The sequence below is a fragment of the Tasmannia lanceolata genome, unplaced genomic scaffold (assembly GCF_043159265.1).
Source record: "Tasmannia lanceolata isolate RefF3 unplaced genomic scaffold, GAP_Taslan_0.1 ptg000013l, whole genome shotgun sequence".
In the NCBI taxonomy this organism is placed as follows: Eukaryota; Viridiplantae; Streptophyta; class Magnoliopsida; order Canellales; family Winteraceae; genus Tasmannia; species Tasmannia lanceolata.
In genome coordinates this window covers 45,075,077-45,092,527 of record NW_027518690.1, presented here as the reverse complement: position 1 = coordinate 45,092,527, position 17,451 = coordinate 45,075,077, and the positions used below count along the sequence as shown (strand labels likewise).

Below are 17,451 nucleotides of genomic sequence, written 5' to 3'. Positions count from 1 at the left end.
CAAGCTGCTGTATGCTATTCTGATAGCGTTTCTTGGATTTTAAGTGAGAAAATCAGGTTTTAAAAATCTCTCCTGCATCTTGAGATTTCTAAAACCTAGAAATATGGGAGGATCTGCTACTATCTTGCTGGCGGAAAGAAGGGCGAGAAGTAAAAAACAACGGCTGGTCTGCTTCTTCTCTTGTCTCTTAGCCACAATTTTGAAGAAACCCCGGATTCTAAAATCCGCATATCCAAATGGCCCCTAGGTGTATGGTTCTTTGTGATGCATTGGGAATTGCTATCTACAGAGGCAATCTTTAGTTCATCGTATACCTTTTTGCAAGATTACTTGTTTAAAGTTGGGCTGTGCCAACACGTATGTGTTTCAAATTGACTCAACGAGTTTTAGTACTATTGTTCAATCCCATGTAGTGCGTGAGCATACACGTATGTAAGTGTGTAAGTGTGTGTCGACACGATGCAAAAATATGAACCAATCTCCTCCTAGCACACATGGATGTATGCTCGTTCATACATGTTCACATGTGTGGACCTCTTCCTTGGGAATTTTTTTTTGGCTTTTGTTTGATGACCCACATATGTCTATGTCAGTAAGATTCCTCTTCTCATGCATAGACCTAGCCAAAAAAACCTGCCCTCTTCCATAGACAGAGACATATGAAAAGCCAAAATAACATACTTTCCATAGAAACTCCAACATGGTCAACAATCTCAGGCTCTTTTTATAATCTTCCACACCAAAAGTCGTACCACATAAGCTAACCCCCCTCGTTAACAACACAAGGTATTTCACACCCTCATCCCTTCAAAGCAGTTTTTAATATTCATGCTATCTTCTAGACTCTCTTTCTTCTTTACATCCATTTAAGTAAATCACCTATTAAACTAACCCACGTATTAATTTTCATTTAATCTTCTAAACCCTTGTTTTTTTAATTCTATTTTATATTTTGAGTATTCTAATGGGAAATACGGGTAATCAACTACCCTGATTGGCAAAAATAATCCAACTTAGGTTTGTTTAACAAATAATTAAGAATAAAGATGAAAATTTGATGTCGATGTACGTGGGACCTGTCGGTTTAGATAGAAGTGATGAGAATCATGGAAAAAAACAGAGCAGAATTATGAATTATTCTTCTGGTGTGAAACACGCAGACAAGCACACTCACACTCACACGCAAACACGCACTACTAAGCAGCTGATGTAGACCGGATTATCAGATCTTGATCTAGCCGCTCCAACCATAAGCCATGGTGATAGTCCCATCATCTAAAAAACATGTGATCAATCGTAAAGGGTCGTGACATGGGGTACATTTTAATTTCTTTTCAATAATAGCTAATCCCAAGTCATTAGAATTAGGTTAAAATATGGCATTGAGCTCCCATTTGTTTTGTGTAATTTTCAGGTGTAGCTCTAGATTTCTGAAAACCTAATCATAGAATAATATTGCAATCCCAAACTTAATATCATTACCGGTCATTTCATGAGTATTATATAGTTTTGAAATGACTGAATGTGTCCATAAGGTGGTGCGACCGGCCTGTGTAATTAAGTATTTTTTCAAAATAAAATAGGGCCCGCATAGTTTGATGATCCAAGCCATTCATTTGTTGGCTTCTGAACGAGATAGGCTGTGCATCGAAAATCATCTCGATAGGATGATCGTAACCTTCCTATCTTTAAAGGCTTCAATAATGTGTCGATTGGATCATTCTATGGATCAGATGATTTCTAGGGCACGGCCTATCTAAGTTGGGATCCAACAAATCAATGGTTTGGATCATTAATTGATATGGGCCCACTATATTTTTCAAGAAAAATACTTGCACTATAAATTTAGACAAACTGAAATACTTCTTAACATCAAGATGCCCAGTACAAGTTCCACTCAATAACCTTAAAAGGGAGAGCAAGCACCTAAGATTAATTAAATGAATAAGACAAAATCTGTTAAAAAGTGAGACTACATGGTACCTCTCTCCTGCAACGGCCAGCCTGTGAAATTCCTTCTGTGATGGGCCCTAGCAAATCCCTAACCATAATAATCACCATAATTCCTAGTCATTTTTCTAATTTTAACAGCTTTATGATGTCGGTGGCACGTCAGCAGGGTCCACACGTGACAGAACATCTGATAGTCTCCCACATGCCAAGGGGACCTCCAGCAACGGTCAAATGAGGATGCCTCGGGACACGTGTCGGCAAGATCTTACAAAAACCCTAGCCTTTGAAACATTGACCACCACATGCCACGTGGCTAGGGCCGGTGGTCGCTGTTGACTCACCCCCCTCTTGTCTGCGACCACAAAGACTATTCAAAAGAGAAGAAAACCTCTTTGAATAACCTCTCTCATCTTCACAATCTCCCCCCTTCAAGACAATAACAATAAAACCTCTCTTCCTCTTTCTCTTTCTCTTTCTCTTTCTCTCTTCCTTTTTTCATCCATGTCTGAGAAAGAAGAACCTTACCAAAAAAACCCATACCATGAAAATCAAAACATGGGTCTCTCAAATTTCAATATCCCTTTCTCAAACCACCCTTCATTCTATAACCAATCTCTTGGTTATGGAGGGTTTGATGATCCATCTTACATGAGCTTCACTGAGTGTCTACAAGGCTCCATGGACTATGGAGTCCTCTCAAGAGCTTTTGACATGCCGTGCTCCTCGTCCGAAGTAATAAATTCCGGTGACGTCGTGGGGAATGTGTTGGTTGAGTCTTCGGGGCATGGTGGCAATCCATTGACACCCAATTCTTCGGTCTCTTCTTCGTCCACAGAGGCTGCAGGTGAAGATGACTCCGGCCGTGGCAAGAAAGATCAGCTGATTAAAGCGTCTGAAGATGGTGTGGACAAGTCTAAGAAAGTGTAGGTTTTGTTTTTTGGGTAGAATTCTATCATAAAAAATTCTATCATGAAATTGAAGCCTTTCTTTGCTCCTTTTTTGTTCTGCTAAAGCTTACTTTTGTTGGGAAAAATAAGTCTTTTTTGTCTTCAATCGTTTCTAGGTCTTTAGTGAACTGCAAAGTATTTTGACTTTCTGTTTGTGAAAAATTATCATTTAAACCAAAAACACAACTGTATAACTTTCTTCTTATCATCTTTTTTTGAAGTAAATTCCCCTACCATAGTGGTTGCAATATTCTAGTTACCGAAATCTGGCTTGCTTTCATGGTGTTAGTGATTGTGATGATCTTGTTTGGTGCAATAGCAGAAAACCCTAAGTTGAAGAAATATCAAGAGATCTACGTTTGACATGTCAAGAGCTGTGTAAGTTTTTCTAATAATAGCCCAAAGTTGCAGACTGGAAACCCTAATAATAATAATCTTAAGTTTTTCTAATTATAACCCTAATTTTTTCTTCTTAATTATCATCTTCTTTGAGTAGCAAAAAACCCTTATTAAGTTGCAGAAACCCCTAAGTTGCATGGCACCGATTGAAGAAATATAAAGAGATCATCTGCATTTTTCTTAGCTTGTTGTAAAATTTTCTGATAATAACCTTTTATGGTTAAAATAATTAGGAACAAGCCGAGGAAGAAAGGAGAGAAACGGCAAAGAGAGCCTCGTTTTGCTTTTATGACTGAGAGCGAGGTAGATCATCTGGAAGATGGATATAGATGGAGGAAATATGGCCAAAAAGCAGTCAAGAACAGCCCTTATCCAAGGTTTGTTTGTTGAATTTTCAGATAAAAAAAAACTGTGTAGATTCTGTGTCTTAAGTCATTTGCATGAAGTTTTATCTATCTCAAGATTATAGAAGTTACAGACTTCAATTTAAGACACTGTGGTCTATAGGTTGATGATTATCTGTTAAATGTTTATGCAATATGTTATTAGAGATCTGTTAATTTTGGGGCATATATATATATATGTTTCTATTCTCTTGAAGTTGATAATTGCATATCACAACAAACAGTTCTACACAATCTAGCTAGTAATCTTAAGGGCCTCTTTAGATGCCACCAACTTAATTAGTTCTTATTTGCAAGACTATTTTAATTCAATATACAATTTGCAAATGGGACATTAAAGTCTCTTTGGAAGCCATTAAACCATATCGTTTTTAGTACTACTATAACCATTATTTGCAAATAATCATGTTTAACTAGAAAACCACATGCAAATCAGATTATATGAAAAAAAATGAGGTACCCACATAGGTTCTAAATCTCTTTTTTAGTCTTATAACTAATAAGTGCAATCTCTTTGTTAGGCCAGGTTACCCAAAAAATCTTAACCCGGAATTTATCTAGGGGGCGGTATCTTAAATTTTATTGATTAGGTAAAAAATACAAGAGTGGGACGTCCTGCCTTACCTCGAAACCCATGCGTATATTAGAATTACTTACATTGAATACTTGGAAGACCCAAGGAATGACATTTTAAAGCACCCCTACCTTTTAGTAGGAAGACCCACCCACAACCCCCCCCGACCCCAAATGCCTAAATGTAGTATTAATTAAATTTCATGTCCGAAGCATAGTTTGCCAGCAATTTTGCATATTAGATGATAAGAAAAACATTTTTAGGGTTATTCAAAGAGGCCCAAAGCCTTCAAGGCAATAGAAGAAAGGAAATAAGGACTTAATATCTATCAACTCTCCCAATATGTCGTCTTCCTTCAAAATTTTCTTGTGAAATCTATCAAAATTGGAGAATTTTATGACAGTGAATTGCCAATGCAGAAGCTATTATCGGTGCACCAGCCAGAAGTGTTTGGTGAAGAAACGCGTAGAGAGATCATACCAAGATCCGAAGATAGTGATTACCACATATGAAGGGCAACATACACATCAGTACCCGGCGACGCTTAGAGGGAATGCTGCTAGTATTTTGGCACCATCGGCAGTATTTTCAACTCCGGCAATGCCCAATTTCCACCAAGAGCTAATGATGCAGATACCTCAAACAAATATCCAAAATGATCATACTACCTCATTTTACCAGCAAAACCTAACTCCTCTTCAGCAACTCCAACTTCCTGACTATGGCCTTTTACAAGATATCATTCCCTCATTCGTCCACAGACAACCATGACACTGCTCTCTCTCTCTCTGATCTTTGCACGACTATGAGATGGGCCCACCTCTTCTCGAATTCGTGCTCTAGATCTGGCTCTCCCCCCTCTCTTTCTCCATGTATATGTATTTAATTTTATATAGACGAACTAGTACTACCTATTGTGGTATATCTAGAGCTTTAATTTCATCTTTCTGACTTATTGAAGCCTAAGCCTTCTTGCTCTGGCATAACCCATTTGAATTACTATGAGAAAAATATAATGACAGTGGTGCCATGGAAGGGAGAAAGGCTATCTGGTAGAGCCTTCCAGTCTGGGAAATGAACAATTAGGATGAAGCAGATGGTTTGATAGAAGTGATATGGTATGACTGCATGTTTTTTTTATTACGGAAGTTGTAGTATTGCCAGATAAAGACGAAGAGATTTAGAGATATCATCAGTGGTTGGGTTCCTGTTAGGCAAGCAGGACTCTTGAGGTTGTTATTGGGTGAATTTTGAGAATTCGGAATATAATAATTGTTAGAGGCAATTATGTCCTTATGGAGTTGTGGGCACATGTCATAAGAACAAGGTCTCTCTCTCAAGCTTGAGATAATATGCCTCAACAAATTGACCTCTCTCTCTCTCTCTCTCTCTCTCTCTCTCTCTCTCTCTCTCTCTCTCTCTCTCTCTCTCTCTCTCCCCTCTCTCTCCCTCCTGCTACCTCAAGGTTGAGATAATATGCCTCAACAAATTGACCTACAGTCAACACCCTCTCTACACCTATCTCTTATGCATATATAATGGGAAGTGATATATTCGTCCCTTTTTTTTTACTTGGGACAGCCCTCTCTTGTGTATTTATGACTGCTCCTTTACACAAGAGGAGGATGTACCAAGTAAAAATAAGGGAGAGAATATATCATTTCCCTATATAATATTCTTTTGAAATGATATTGGCAATACCTTGTTTTAATAATTGCACAGACTCAACTTGTCTTTTATTTTTAATTTTTAACTGGCTACTGAGAAATCTCTGAGAACAGTAATAACCTTTGACAGCTGTTTAGAAAAGAAAAGAGAAGCTGAGTGTTTTTGTGTAATTATTAAAACATGGTAGTGCCAACATCAGTAGCCTATATCTATGTATCTACAACTAGGGATTTGCTAGGGACCATCACAAAAGGCATTTCGCGGGCGGGCTGCTGCGTGTGAAGCAGGCACATAGGCTCAGATTTTGTCTTATTCCTTCAAACCCATACATATGGTGGGGACCACCGGTTTACACTTATAACTGGATTCACCATCTCCACCGAAATCCATGCATATGGTGGGGCCCAGAATTTTACCTTATACCTTGATAGGATGGGTCCCACGATCTCCACACAAGTCCATGCATGGGATGGGGTCCGCCATTTACACTTCATGTTTTGATGGGTGGGGCCAATTAGTACTCCCATTCGAGCAGACCAAATTAATAGAATTCAACTCGAATAATATATTCAAAGATATTTAAATTTTCATTCTATAGATCTAGAATGTCTCTGCATCTAAAATTTGAATAAAACCTCCATAAGTCTCTCATAAAATTTCAACGGAAAAAAACCTCATCAAAAAATTCAGTGGGATGAGAGAGTTTGCCTTGATTCACTCCAGATGATTACCCTTGAGAAGCATGCATTGAAATTAAATCAATTGACCTGAATTCTATTCTAACTTCTACATAATTCCAAGAATGAATTTCAGATTTTAAGACATCATGAATGAATGCAATTATTAGAAAGATATTAGAATTAGATCTACATTTATAAGATCTAAGGACACAATTTTAAAATTTATATAGCATGGAAGACTTAACTAATTTCTACTCTGCATTCTCAGATTTAAGCTGAAATATCTAGAACTTGAACTGTATGCAAGCTACTTCAATGAAAAATATAAGAATTAAATAACATATGGAATAAGAAAATACCTCAACTGAAGAGAGTTGTTCATGGAGTTTAAAAAATTCTCTATATTAAAGAAATGTTCAAGGGTCATGAGACATGCTCATCTTCATGTCCCTGCCCTAGTATCTAAATAATAATTAGTCTTTTTCGGCTGAACTCATTCAACCACGTCTGGTTCAGGCACGATCCAGCAAACAGAGGTCCATGAATATTATTTGTAATCACAAGTCTGGTTTATTGCCATTGGCTCCACCCTCATTAGATGAATCTCAACCTTTGATTAAAGAATAATGAAAAATATGTCTTTAAGTTGTTTACTTTTGCACGCCTCAACCTTGAAAGTGAGATCTTTATTTGGTAGACTGACCTAGTCATCCTTGTAATGGCCCATTAGATCGATGCTTCTTGTGATAGAGTGCATACACCTAATTCATGTCCATTTTGGTTCGTCAGGACAGATTATTGCCTTTGACAACAGGTTTCTTTTAAAATAGTACGACTGATTGCTACCGGCCTTTGCGTCTGGGAAGAGAAATAGTCGCCCCCTTTTCTTCCCAGAGCCACCCCCCACTAGTATATGTATGACTGACTACTCTTTTTACACAAGAAGGGCCCACTTGTAGGATTCACATCTCACGTGATAGTTATGTAGTATAGTGCCTTCCGAAAATTATGGCCTTATAGGGATTTGCTAAGCCATTTCGTGGATGGCATGATGTTGCATGTGAGAGGAGCCACCTCATGAATGAAGACAAAATCTGGTGAAAAGTGAGACTGTGCCGCTGCTCTCACATGCAATAGACCATCCGCGAAATGCCTTATGGGATTGACCCTAGCAAATCCCTTATGACCAATCTATGCACAAAAGCCGGTACTATTGTATTTTCTTCCGTGCCATCTCTCTCTCTTAATGATTTGGGAGTTGATTTGATTTTTATACAAGCTTCCAAGAAGAAGAGCAGAGAGAGAGAGAGGTGGTCAATTATTTCGGTGCGAGGATTAGAGAAAAGCTATGATGACGTTTCCTCAATAGGTTGAAATTTTGAACGCCCCCCATCCACTGCACATTTGACACAGGAAACAGATGCCAAAACACCTCTCTCTCTCTCTCTCTCTCTCTCTCTCTCTCTCTCTCTCTCTCTCTCTCTCTCTCTCTGTGACTGGGTTACTAAGGTTAGCCTAAAGATACCCTTTTAGAAGTCTAATTAGTCATCAAAGTTACTTGTCTTAGAAGAGAGAGTTTCCTATGACATATGCTTCAGAATTGACTAGTTAGGCATTGGGTTGGTGAGCATCCATTCTATTAACTCATCAACATGAGTAGACAAGGCAAAAAGTGACCCGGACCCGCGGGTCCAGCCTGCTCGCACCTAAATTACGGGTCCGGGTCACCAAAATCATTGACCTGTTTGAAATTGACTTGCGGGTGCCCGTAGAGAAGTGCAAAAGGTTTTATTTTGGCACTTTTGACTTTTTCCGTAATTATCATAATTTTTTTTTTTTTTTTAGTTTTTTTCAGTAATTGTCATATTTTAGTACATTCTTTCAAATTTTTTTCCTAATTTTTCTATTTGCTAGCATTTTTCCATTATTTCTCATTTAAAACTTAGTACCCCGTGACTATTATTTATTGCTAGCCACCTTTTCACAAATCGTACTTCTGCCAATCTTTGCAGTTTGCACCACGTCGACAATAAGATAAATCTCTCAAACAGTGAACATAAATGGTTGGAGAAGGTGGCTAGCAAATTCCTATACAAACAAAAAGAATCTTAAAAAATATGTCAAAAATCCGTCGACCACCGCAAACATGAGGAATGTGCCGGAAACTCAGTTGGGTGTGCTTCTAAATGCTTCCAAATGCAAAGCAACAACATATGGAACTAGAGAGAGAGAGAGAGAAGAACTGAAATTCAGGTATCGTTGGTTGCCTGTAAATGTCAACTATTCCTTCCTAATAAAGCATGACTGCAAAACGTTTCGCAGGAACTTCCTGGAAAGAGCCCCTTATTTCAACACGTTGAAATATGAGGTGTTTTGCAGTTTGTAGCCAACTTTTGTTCCTCCTAAAATGGTAACAAAATATAGGGGGGCAATCATGTTCTTTTAAGCAATAAGGCGTTTCTTCCCTTGTAAAACAAATTTGATGCTTAATACTTACCATTATTCCACTACTCTCCTAATGGTAATTCTAGACATTTTCTATGCTTGTCCTCTTCCTTTTGACTTCTTATTCCACTACTTTCCGAGCCCCTCCGAGCAACCAAAACATACTACAATCTCACCAAAATCTAGAAGTTGACATGGTATTAAAGCAGAAAAGAAATCCCTACTTATCGTCTTCTCCTTTGTATATGAGCTCTGCTCCTCTTTTGTTGTTGTTGTTGTTGTTGTTGTTTTGAGTCTACTAGTATCTCCCTATTTGCGGTTGGCCTCCTCCTTCATCGGACGAATTGATAAGCACCAGGTTTCGATTTGCCTCCAAGATACAATGAAGTCCAATAGACATAATCTACTAAATCTACTAATGTCTGATGTCATTATGCACAGACGGAAACAAACCTAAAGTACCATCGGATATGGCAAGTCTGTGAGATACTGATTTATGTTAATTAAAACCAGTGAGAAAATGACAAAAAGAAAGAACGAGAGAGATTTAAACGACTAAGAAGAGAGTAGGAGGGCATTGGAATCACTACTTAACGGATTTTTATATATTATTCCAAATGGTGGATTCTTGTCCATTTATAGACCTGGTGCCTTTCAGGGTTGAATTTCACCTTATTAGCATCAGATCAATGCGGGCTTATAATTTGACCATTAGAACACACCTGATCTTGATTCTACGGTTCAGATCGATGCCAAATTATGACTTTTGGCTACTGTGAAACCTCAATCCACCCCAAAATCATTATTCGACTATTGGATTGTGGCTGATTGCTAACATATTGTCTGGATCGCTCCCGATCAAGATTTCTATCATTATTATGCACCTGGTCACGATCCTACGGTCTGTATCATAACCAACGGGCTTCCTGTCTCCACCACGCGATCTTACCATCTGAATCACACTCGATCAAGCATGACTTGTGGAACAGATTGCCTTTATAATAATTTGATATATATGTGGTGCTACTTTGCAAGAAATGGACATAAATATTGGCATTGCCATAAATACACTATCTGAAACAGGGGGGGAGGGCAGCAATCACAGGGGTCAACTTTAGAGGGAAAGTTTGTCACCCTTGAGAGATTGCGTGGCTAAATGATCTTGGACTGAATGAAGAATCTAGCATCGCTTGAGTGCAGGTTAGGTTAGTCTATGAACCCTATTTAAAATTCCAATCAATGCCGAGCGTTTGTACAACCAAACATAGCCTTGGGGAAAGAGGAATGAGAAGGCCAAAGACTTGGATGACATAAATGTTGGGTATTTGATATAACCCATGTGTGTTCTAATATAAGCCCAATAAGATAATGGACCGGTATAGTGGGCTTACATGGGCTAGAGTCCATTAACCACTCAGTAACACTAGTGTATCTATATATATAGGGACTGGAGGCAACAAACTTAGTATTCCAAACTAGATAGATACCTAGGGTGTAATGCTTCAAGCAACTTTGCTTGACCTAATTACCTCTAACAATAAATGGAGAGAGCTTGACCCTAAAGACAATGAAGGCTTTTTTTCCTGTTTTAATTCAAAGCAATTTCATGTTCCTTTCACGGCAACCCTCTCAATCCATCTATCATAAGCTGCCCCACTAATTTTTCATAGAATATGTTTCATGGAAAGCAGACATGCCCATAGATAAAGATCATTTCTTTAGATAAGATACCCTAAATCCCTGTCAGTTTTGGATTTTGAGAGTCAATTTTGAACCAAAAACATCTTTCGACAAAAAAAAAAAAAAATTTGAATCCCAAACTGATTATTGGACTCAAAATTGTGTTCTAGATCTCCTTCACTAACTCACTTCTCCGTTCATTTACATTACCTGTTTGGTGTACCATCATATTGTAGAGAACCATGTGCCACATACTATCAACGTCTCGTAAGTAATTCAAACAATCACAAAGGGCACGTTTGGCTGCTAGGGAATGTTTTTCCTGACAAATCCCCATCCCCAAGTGTAAATTGGAGAGAAATCAGGAAACAAAATCCACTCCAATGCAAAAAATCAGTTGAGAGAAATCTCTACTCAAAACCGAATCAATCGTTTCCTAATTTTTAGCAACTTCTGTTCATTGGAGACGATCGTCTCTGGGATTTTGTTTCCTGATTTCTCTCCAATTTACACTTGGAGATGGCCATTTGTCAGGAAGAATATTTCCTGAGCTTTAGTCAATCACTTTTGAGATGGCATTGAAGGCTTGCAGGATTCAAACCTAACACATCGGGTCTCGACCTATTTTCTACGAATAAAACCAAAGGGCGAGGACGACCTCTGAAAGAAAGAAAAAGTGATTTTGATTAGAATACAAATAGGATCAAGAAGGCCTACGCTCCCTCCCTCCCTCACTTTGCCCTGACAACGAAGCGAGAATTGAATCAATTACTTGTTTCAGTCAGCTTGCTTTCACCAGACGTGCCCAAAGTACCACCAGCAAACACCTGAGCTTTCTTATAAAGGGTTCCAAAACAAATTTGAAACGACAACATCATCACACAGTGCAGACTGCAAAAACAAGAGAGCTACGTTCTTCAGAATAACTTGGGCAGCTAAACACATCAAGCTGTCTAAGCTTGATTACAATTGCCCCCACTTCCCGTTTCTTGCAAAGACCCAAAAAGACAAACCAAATCATGTTTTCACGTAGAACTTATACAAGCATTTGCTGTTTTGGCGTGGAGTTTATACAAATATTTGTTGCATATGTAATACCCTATCAGACCAAGGATCATCACGGTCAGTCATTTGCTGCTCAGCGACAACAGCATAGACCCATGCCTGTTCAGAGTTGAATCTCGGTGTCTCTAAATTTCCAACGTCTGAAATGGAAAAAGACAATTTAAAGTATAAGAAGTAAAAAAAATTCAGATGCCACAAAAGTTTCTCTTTGCATCCCACACTATAAAGAAAAGACGCCAATAAACAGAAGTCTAAGATTCCTGAGGCCTAGGGGTGTCAGCTCGAACCCTTAACGAGCAGAGCCTGAGCTAGGCAAGGCTTAGCTCGGCTAGTTAGAATTTAATATATATATTTTATGAGGACAATGTTCCTGAGCTATGCTTATCCAAGCTATAGCTCAAAAAACATGTGGCCCCACATTTTTTGGGGATCCAAAGCATTCGTTTGGGGCGCCCTTCCATGGATAGGATGTGTACCAAAAATCAGCCCTTATAGGATCATCCTAGCCCGGCCATTTGTGAGGGGAAAAAATGGGCAGAAACATGGACACACAATGTATGTAATGTGTGTCCATTTTCCCCTCCACCTTTAATTGAGTTATGATGACCATACAGGGCTGTTTTTTGGTACACACCCTATCCATGGAACAGCCTTCCAAGTGAATGCTTCGAATCCCCCCAAAAATGTGGGGCCACATGTTTTTGAGTTATAGCTCAAATAAGCTTATCTGAGTTATAGCTAAGGAACACTTTCCTCATATTTTATATACACACATATATTATATGAGAGAAGGGTTCCTGCAAACGTGTGCAGGTAAACACGAGTGTAGAAACAGCATGGGGGCCACATTTTTGTGAGGGATCAAAACCATTCATTTGGAAGGCCCTTCCATGGATAAGGTGTGGCCCAAAAATCAGCCCAATCGTCCTAACCCAATCAAAGGTGGGGGGGAAATGAACAGACATTGTGTGTCCATGTTTCTACCCATTTTTCCCTCCACAAATGGCAGGGTTAGGATGATTCAATGGGGCTGATTTTTGGGCCACACCATATTCATGGAAGGGCCTTCCAAGTGAATACTTTGGACCCCCAAAAAAAGCGGGCCCCCATCCTGTTTCTGTACTCGTGTGCAGGAACCCTTTCCTCATATTATATATACAATTTTATAAGTTATAACCCTAAATCCCTTACAGGTTAAGTAATTATTTAATTTGAATCATTTGATTGTACAGGCCAGGTCCAAAAAAGCCCAAAATAGCACAAAATATATAGGATTTTGGGGCCCAATTGGCCCGTTAACGAGCTCGGTAAGGCTTGCAAGCCGCTCGCGAGCTTAACTGAGCCGAGCCCAAGCCAAGCCCGAACTCAGGTGTTGAGATTAACGAGCCGAGCCAAGTGGCCCGTTTACACCCGTATTGAGGCCGGAAAGAAAGGGAGTGGCGCATTTAAAGTTAGGGTGCTATTACAAAGGCGCAGTGGTAACACAGATTTGACATAATATGAAGATCGCGTACACATAACCCCATCCAGAAAAGATAAAAAGGTCTAGGTAAAAAAAACCCACCACGCAAATTAAATCCCTTGAGCAACAACAACCACTACAAAAGTGGTGTTGGTTGGATATTAAAATTTGTTATCTTTTGGGAAAACCCCCACTATAAAAGCAAAAACCCCAACCAGAATCCCCTTCTTTCCGCATGCATTTCCCACCTTTTCTATACGACAAGGCACACTAAAAGCCCCACTGCACCACCCTCCCACTTCCCTTTCCACCAAAAGCCTCCATGCTTTAAAAGCTAAGACAGACGGGTAGAAGGATACAACTTAACATAATTACAACACTAATAGTAAGGGAATGATATTTGCACGACCATGTTTTGATATGGGACGAACTACCTTGTCTTACACTTCTTAAACCAGCTGCTAGAAAGCTATTACAAATCATCAAGAGCTCTCAGCAGCCAATTAGAGAAGTGTGAAACAAAAGTACTTCGTCCCATTATCAAAACATGGTCATGATATTATTCCTCTAATAGTATCATTAAAAAAGTAATAATGACGACTAATATTAGAGGGCAATTATCTTGATTACCATGAAATGAAGTCTTAATTCTTCTTGAAACTCTTTATCCCGAGCTTCTTCACTTCCACCTTCAGAGACTTCAGGTATCTAATGGCCTCATCAAGTACAGTGGCAGTATCCATCTGATCACCACTTGGAACAATTCCCCTCAAAGCCTTCAGCATCTTCCTAATCTTCTGTTGCTTCTTTTCGCTGCTTCTGCTGCAAGAGAATGACTTCTGGAAGGAAGACGACCTTGTCTTGCAGGACCCATTTGTTGAGGAGGAATCCGGAGACATGGTCCCACAGTTTCCCATGGTCCTACCGGTGCTGACCTCGTCATCTTCATCTTCTTTATCTTCCAAACTCAGCAATGCATCGATATCTTTCGTGTCTTCTTTAAAGGAGGACTCTCTATCCTTGTCTTTGTTTATATCATTCTCTTCGCCATAACTAGTATGGATTTCAAAGCTAGGGCAATTGAATGTGTTGGCTGGTGGGGGATATAACATGTTGGCTGGTGGGGAATAGAACATGATCCGGCACTTATTATCAGTTTGGTCAAAAATGATGAAGTTCTTGGGACAATTCGGAGACTTGGTGTTCATCCCGTGAATGGGCCGGGCGTGTTTTGCACCCATTACAGTAGCATCCAACACAGAGGGTACAGGGATGTTATAGGTACAGTCACCCACTTCAAATGAAAGAGGGGGTGCGGCCTCTCTAGGGTAAAATTTCTGGTCACTCTGCATAGGTCCTACTCGATATTTTACTGCCGTACTGATGGCTACTATCCTTCAGACTGGGTAGGCACTGGTTTTGATTTTTTATCCTACCTCCTGACAAGGGTGGGGGTTTGTAGCACAGGTATTAGAGGAGACTAACACGGACTCTATGCTACTGCCATGAGGACATGAGAGAGCTTTCTATCACAGGTTCACAGTCATTATGAGTACTTCACATATTTAACTGTCTTGTTAACAACGATTGAAGTAAGATAAACGGTGTCTGGGTTACAGAGCTTCTCTAGTACTTAAGCTACGTAACAGGCTTAAGCAACTGACGGAAGTACTCAGCCTGTAATATTAAGGAAAAACAGATTTAACGACAGCGCAAAGAATATTTTTAAGAACTAATAAAACTTACTGGCAACCATGGAGAGGTTTCAAATGCATCACGCAATCAAAGAAAAAAATATTTAAATGATCAGAAAGCATGCAAATTCAGTATATTGTCAATAACAGCATTATACATATGCACATTGCCCACCAAAAGCTTGATTCAGTATCTATCTCTTTTAGAAGACATAATAACACAATCAAACTAACTAATTCATTTTCTTCTTTTCCCTTACACAGGCCAACTTTGATTAAAGGATAGCCAAAACCCAAAAGTATAATGGTCCTAGTCTATGCAACTTAGAAACACCAAATGTGTCAACCCAACATACCAACATGTACCAATTATCATATCATATAAGAACGTATTGATCATATGAAATGATGGTATCCAAACATCCATAGAAACATGTCTTAATGAAAAGTAAGTTCTAAAGCGCATGTGTAGCACATATGCATCACCCAAAAACAAAGGAAAATACAAATTAAGGAATGGTTACATTTAAATGACAATATAAGCTAATGAAAGATACAAATATATGTCATCTTGACATGTGTCACCCTTCCAACTACAACACAACCATAGGATCAGTAACTCAGGCATATTGCACATCCAATTAGAAATAAATTAGGTTATGAATACATAGGAATTTTCCCCATGGATATCTAAATCAAAATCCACAATAGCTACACTACAATCAAGGACCTACACAAACAGGTAAAATATGGAAAAACAGAACTATATCTCAATAAAAGCACATGTAACAACTAAAAAGGTGTTTGCTTTTACCAAATATAAAGGGCACACAACTTTGAAGAAATTCAACATATTTTACAAATAAGATTACAGAATAAACAAAATGTACCTAAATCATGATTAACAATATAACAAGTAGGTGTGCGGATATTATTGAAATACAAAACAGAGACAGAGGAACTAACCTGACAAACTTGCATCGATTGGTAATCAGCGATGACTCTGACGTTCATTGTAATTTCTCCAACCCCTTTCACTGTTCTGTGTCCCCTCCGATTTTCACCAATGTACATCGTCACACCTTCAAAACCAATATTATATTGCAAAAAACAAAAAGCACCCCTGATAGTTCAAAGGAATTTCACCTGCATCAGCAACCCCAAAAGACCATTTATTTGAAACAACAAAATCCTGACTCTGAAGAACAACCTACAGATTAAAACACACACGCACGCGCGCGCGCCCACACACACACACAGCGATTGACTGGGTACTGGGTTAAAGGGCGTACTGCATTTAAGTCCAATTAGAGATTGTAAAAAGAAAACGTATTCCAGAATCGAAATTTGAAATTTAAGTACCAATCACAACTATTCACAAGTCTCATCTTGGAAGCAGCACTCAAAACGGAAATTACGATCAATGTGTACACTATCAAGATAGAATTGAAATGAAATACAGAATGGTAGAAGTTCAAGAGGAAGATCTTACCAGAAGAGCTCAAACCTTACAGTATGAAACGAAAGAATACCACCAAGCAGACACACCACCTGCTGTAATTAACAAAAGAAGACGTCCAAGGCATGTTGATCAACTCTTTTCGGTTCTTCACAGCTACATCAAGGAACCCAAAAAAGCACACTAATAAACCACTGCTACAATTAGAGAAATCCCCAAACTGGAGAATCACTACTTAGGTTGTGCAAAATAAGTAGATTTACGCAAACAACAGACAAAAACCAAAACAAATCTAAATGTTAATGGAAAATCAATCAACTTTTAACAGAACCACCTTCAAAATTAGTGTAAATAGCCTCTATACTAAGACAAAACCCTAAACCCAGCCAATCCGTAAGAAAATCCAGACCCAAATCAATTCTACATCCAAGACCCCCCCACCCCCCCTCTTCTCTAACTTACAGAAAACACCAAATCCATGACAGAAATTCATCAAAATCTGTTTTAAAAATAAAAAAGGAAACACATTTACATCAGAAAAGCGCAAAACAAGTCAATCAAGAAAGAACTAAAACAAAACCCTAGCAAACAGATGAAAATCACAGAAACCTGTAAAATATAATGCAATACGAATCAAATCTTTCAGAAATGAAGTAAAAATTAAGCTCAAATCTACAGAAAATCCAATAGAAATACTCAAATAGAAATGAAATCGAATTCAACTACAGAATAACAGAAAACCAAGAAGAACAGGAATCCAAAATAGGCAAATAAGGATTTAGCCCCAAGCAAAACTGCAACAAACCCTAAAAAACCATAATATATTCTTTAAAACCAGAGAAATAAAAGCAAAAGAGCCAAACCTAGGGTTTCTGGGAAGATCTTCAGGGAAAGAGGTTTAGAGTTAGAGAGAGAGAAGAAAAGAGGGGTTTGGGAAAGTAAGAGAGAGGGACTTAGAGAGAAGATAAAAACCAGTGGATTTAACTATGAGGGTAGGGTGAGATATTAACCACGGTTTAAG

The 17,451-nt window shown here is 38.7% G+C and overlaps 2 protein-coding genes across 2 annotated transcripts; one reads left to right on the top strand and one right to left on the bottom strand.

Annotated features, from left to right (window-relative positions):
• The first annotated feature begins 2,348 nt into the window (after positions 1 to 2,348).
• On the top strand, positions 2,349 to 5,571 carry LOC143889241 (WRKY transcription factor 71-like). Its single transcript, XM_077393415.1, has 3 exons — positions 2,349 to 2,876; positions 3,533 to 3,676; positions 4,697 to 5,571. Exons 1-3 carry the CDS (start codon positions 2,455 to 2,457, stop codon positions 5,046 to 5,048), a joined length of 918 nt encoding a protein of 305 aa, XP_077249530.1. The 5' UTR covers positions 2,349 to 2,454; the 3' UTR covers positions 5,049 to 5,571.
• Positions 5,572 to 11,561: 5,990 nt separating this feature from the next.
• LOC143890254 (transcription factor bHLH144-like) lies at positions 11,562 to 17,451 on the bottom strand. Its single transcript, XM_077394862.1, has 5 exons — positions 17,294 to 17,451; positions 16,464 to 16,586; positions 15,938 to 16,117; positions 13,908 to 14,954; positions 11,562 to 11,955 (listed from the first exon to the last, which is right to left on the bottom strand). The coding sequence occupies exon 4, from the start codon at positions 14,627 to 14,629 to the stop codon at positions 13,922 to 13,924; it is 708 nt and encodes a 235-aa protein (XP_077250977.1). The 5' UTR covers positions 14,630 to 14,954; positions 15,938 to 16,117; positions 16,464 to 16,586; positions 17,294 to 17,451; the 3' UTR covers positions 11,562 to 11,955; positions 13,908 to 13,921.

Bases quoted from the DNA above. Each gene is read 5' to 3' on its own strand.
- LOC143889241 (XM_077393415.1), top strand. From the start codon at position 2,455: ATGTCTGAGAAAGAAGAACCTTACCAAAAAAACCCATACCATGAAAAT. The intron at 2,877-3,532 runs GTAGGTTTTGTT...TAAAATAATTAG, and splicing joins GTGGACAAGTCTAAGAAAGT to GAACAAGCCGAGGAAGAAAG. The intron at 3,677-4,696 runs GTTTGTTTGTTG...TTGCCAATGCAG, and splicing joins AAGAACAGCCCTTATCCAAG to AAGCTATTATCGGTGCACCA.
- LOC143890254 (XM_077394862.1), bottom strand. From the start codon at position 14,629: ATGCAGAGTGACCAGAAATTTTACCCTAGAGAGGCCGCACCCCCTCTT.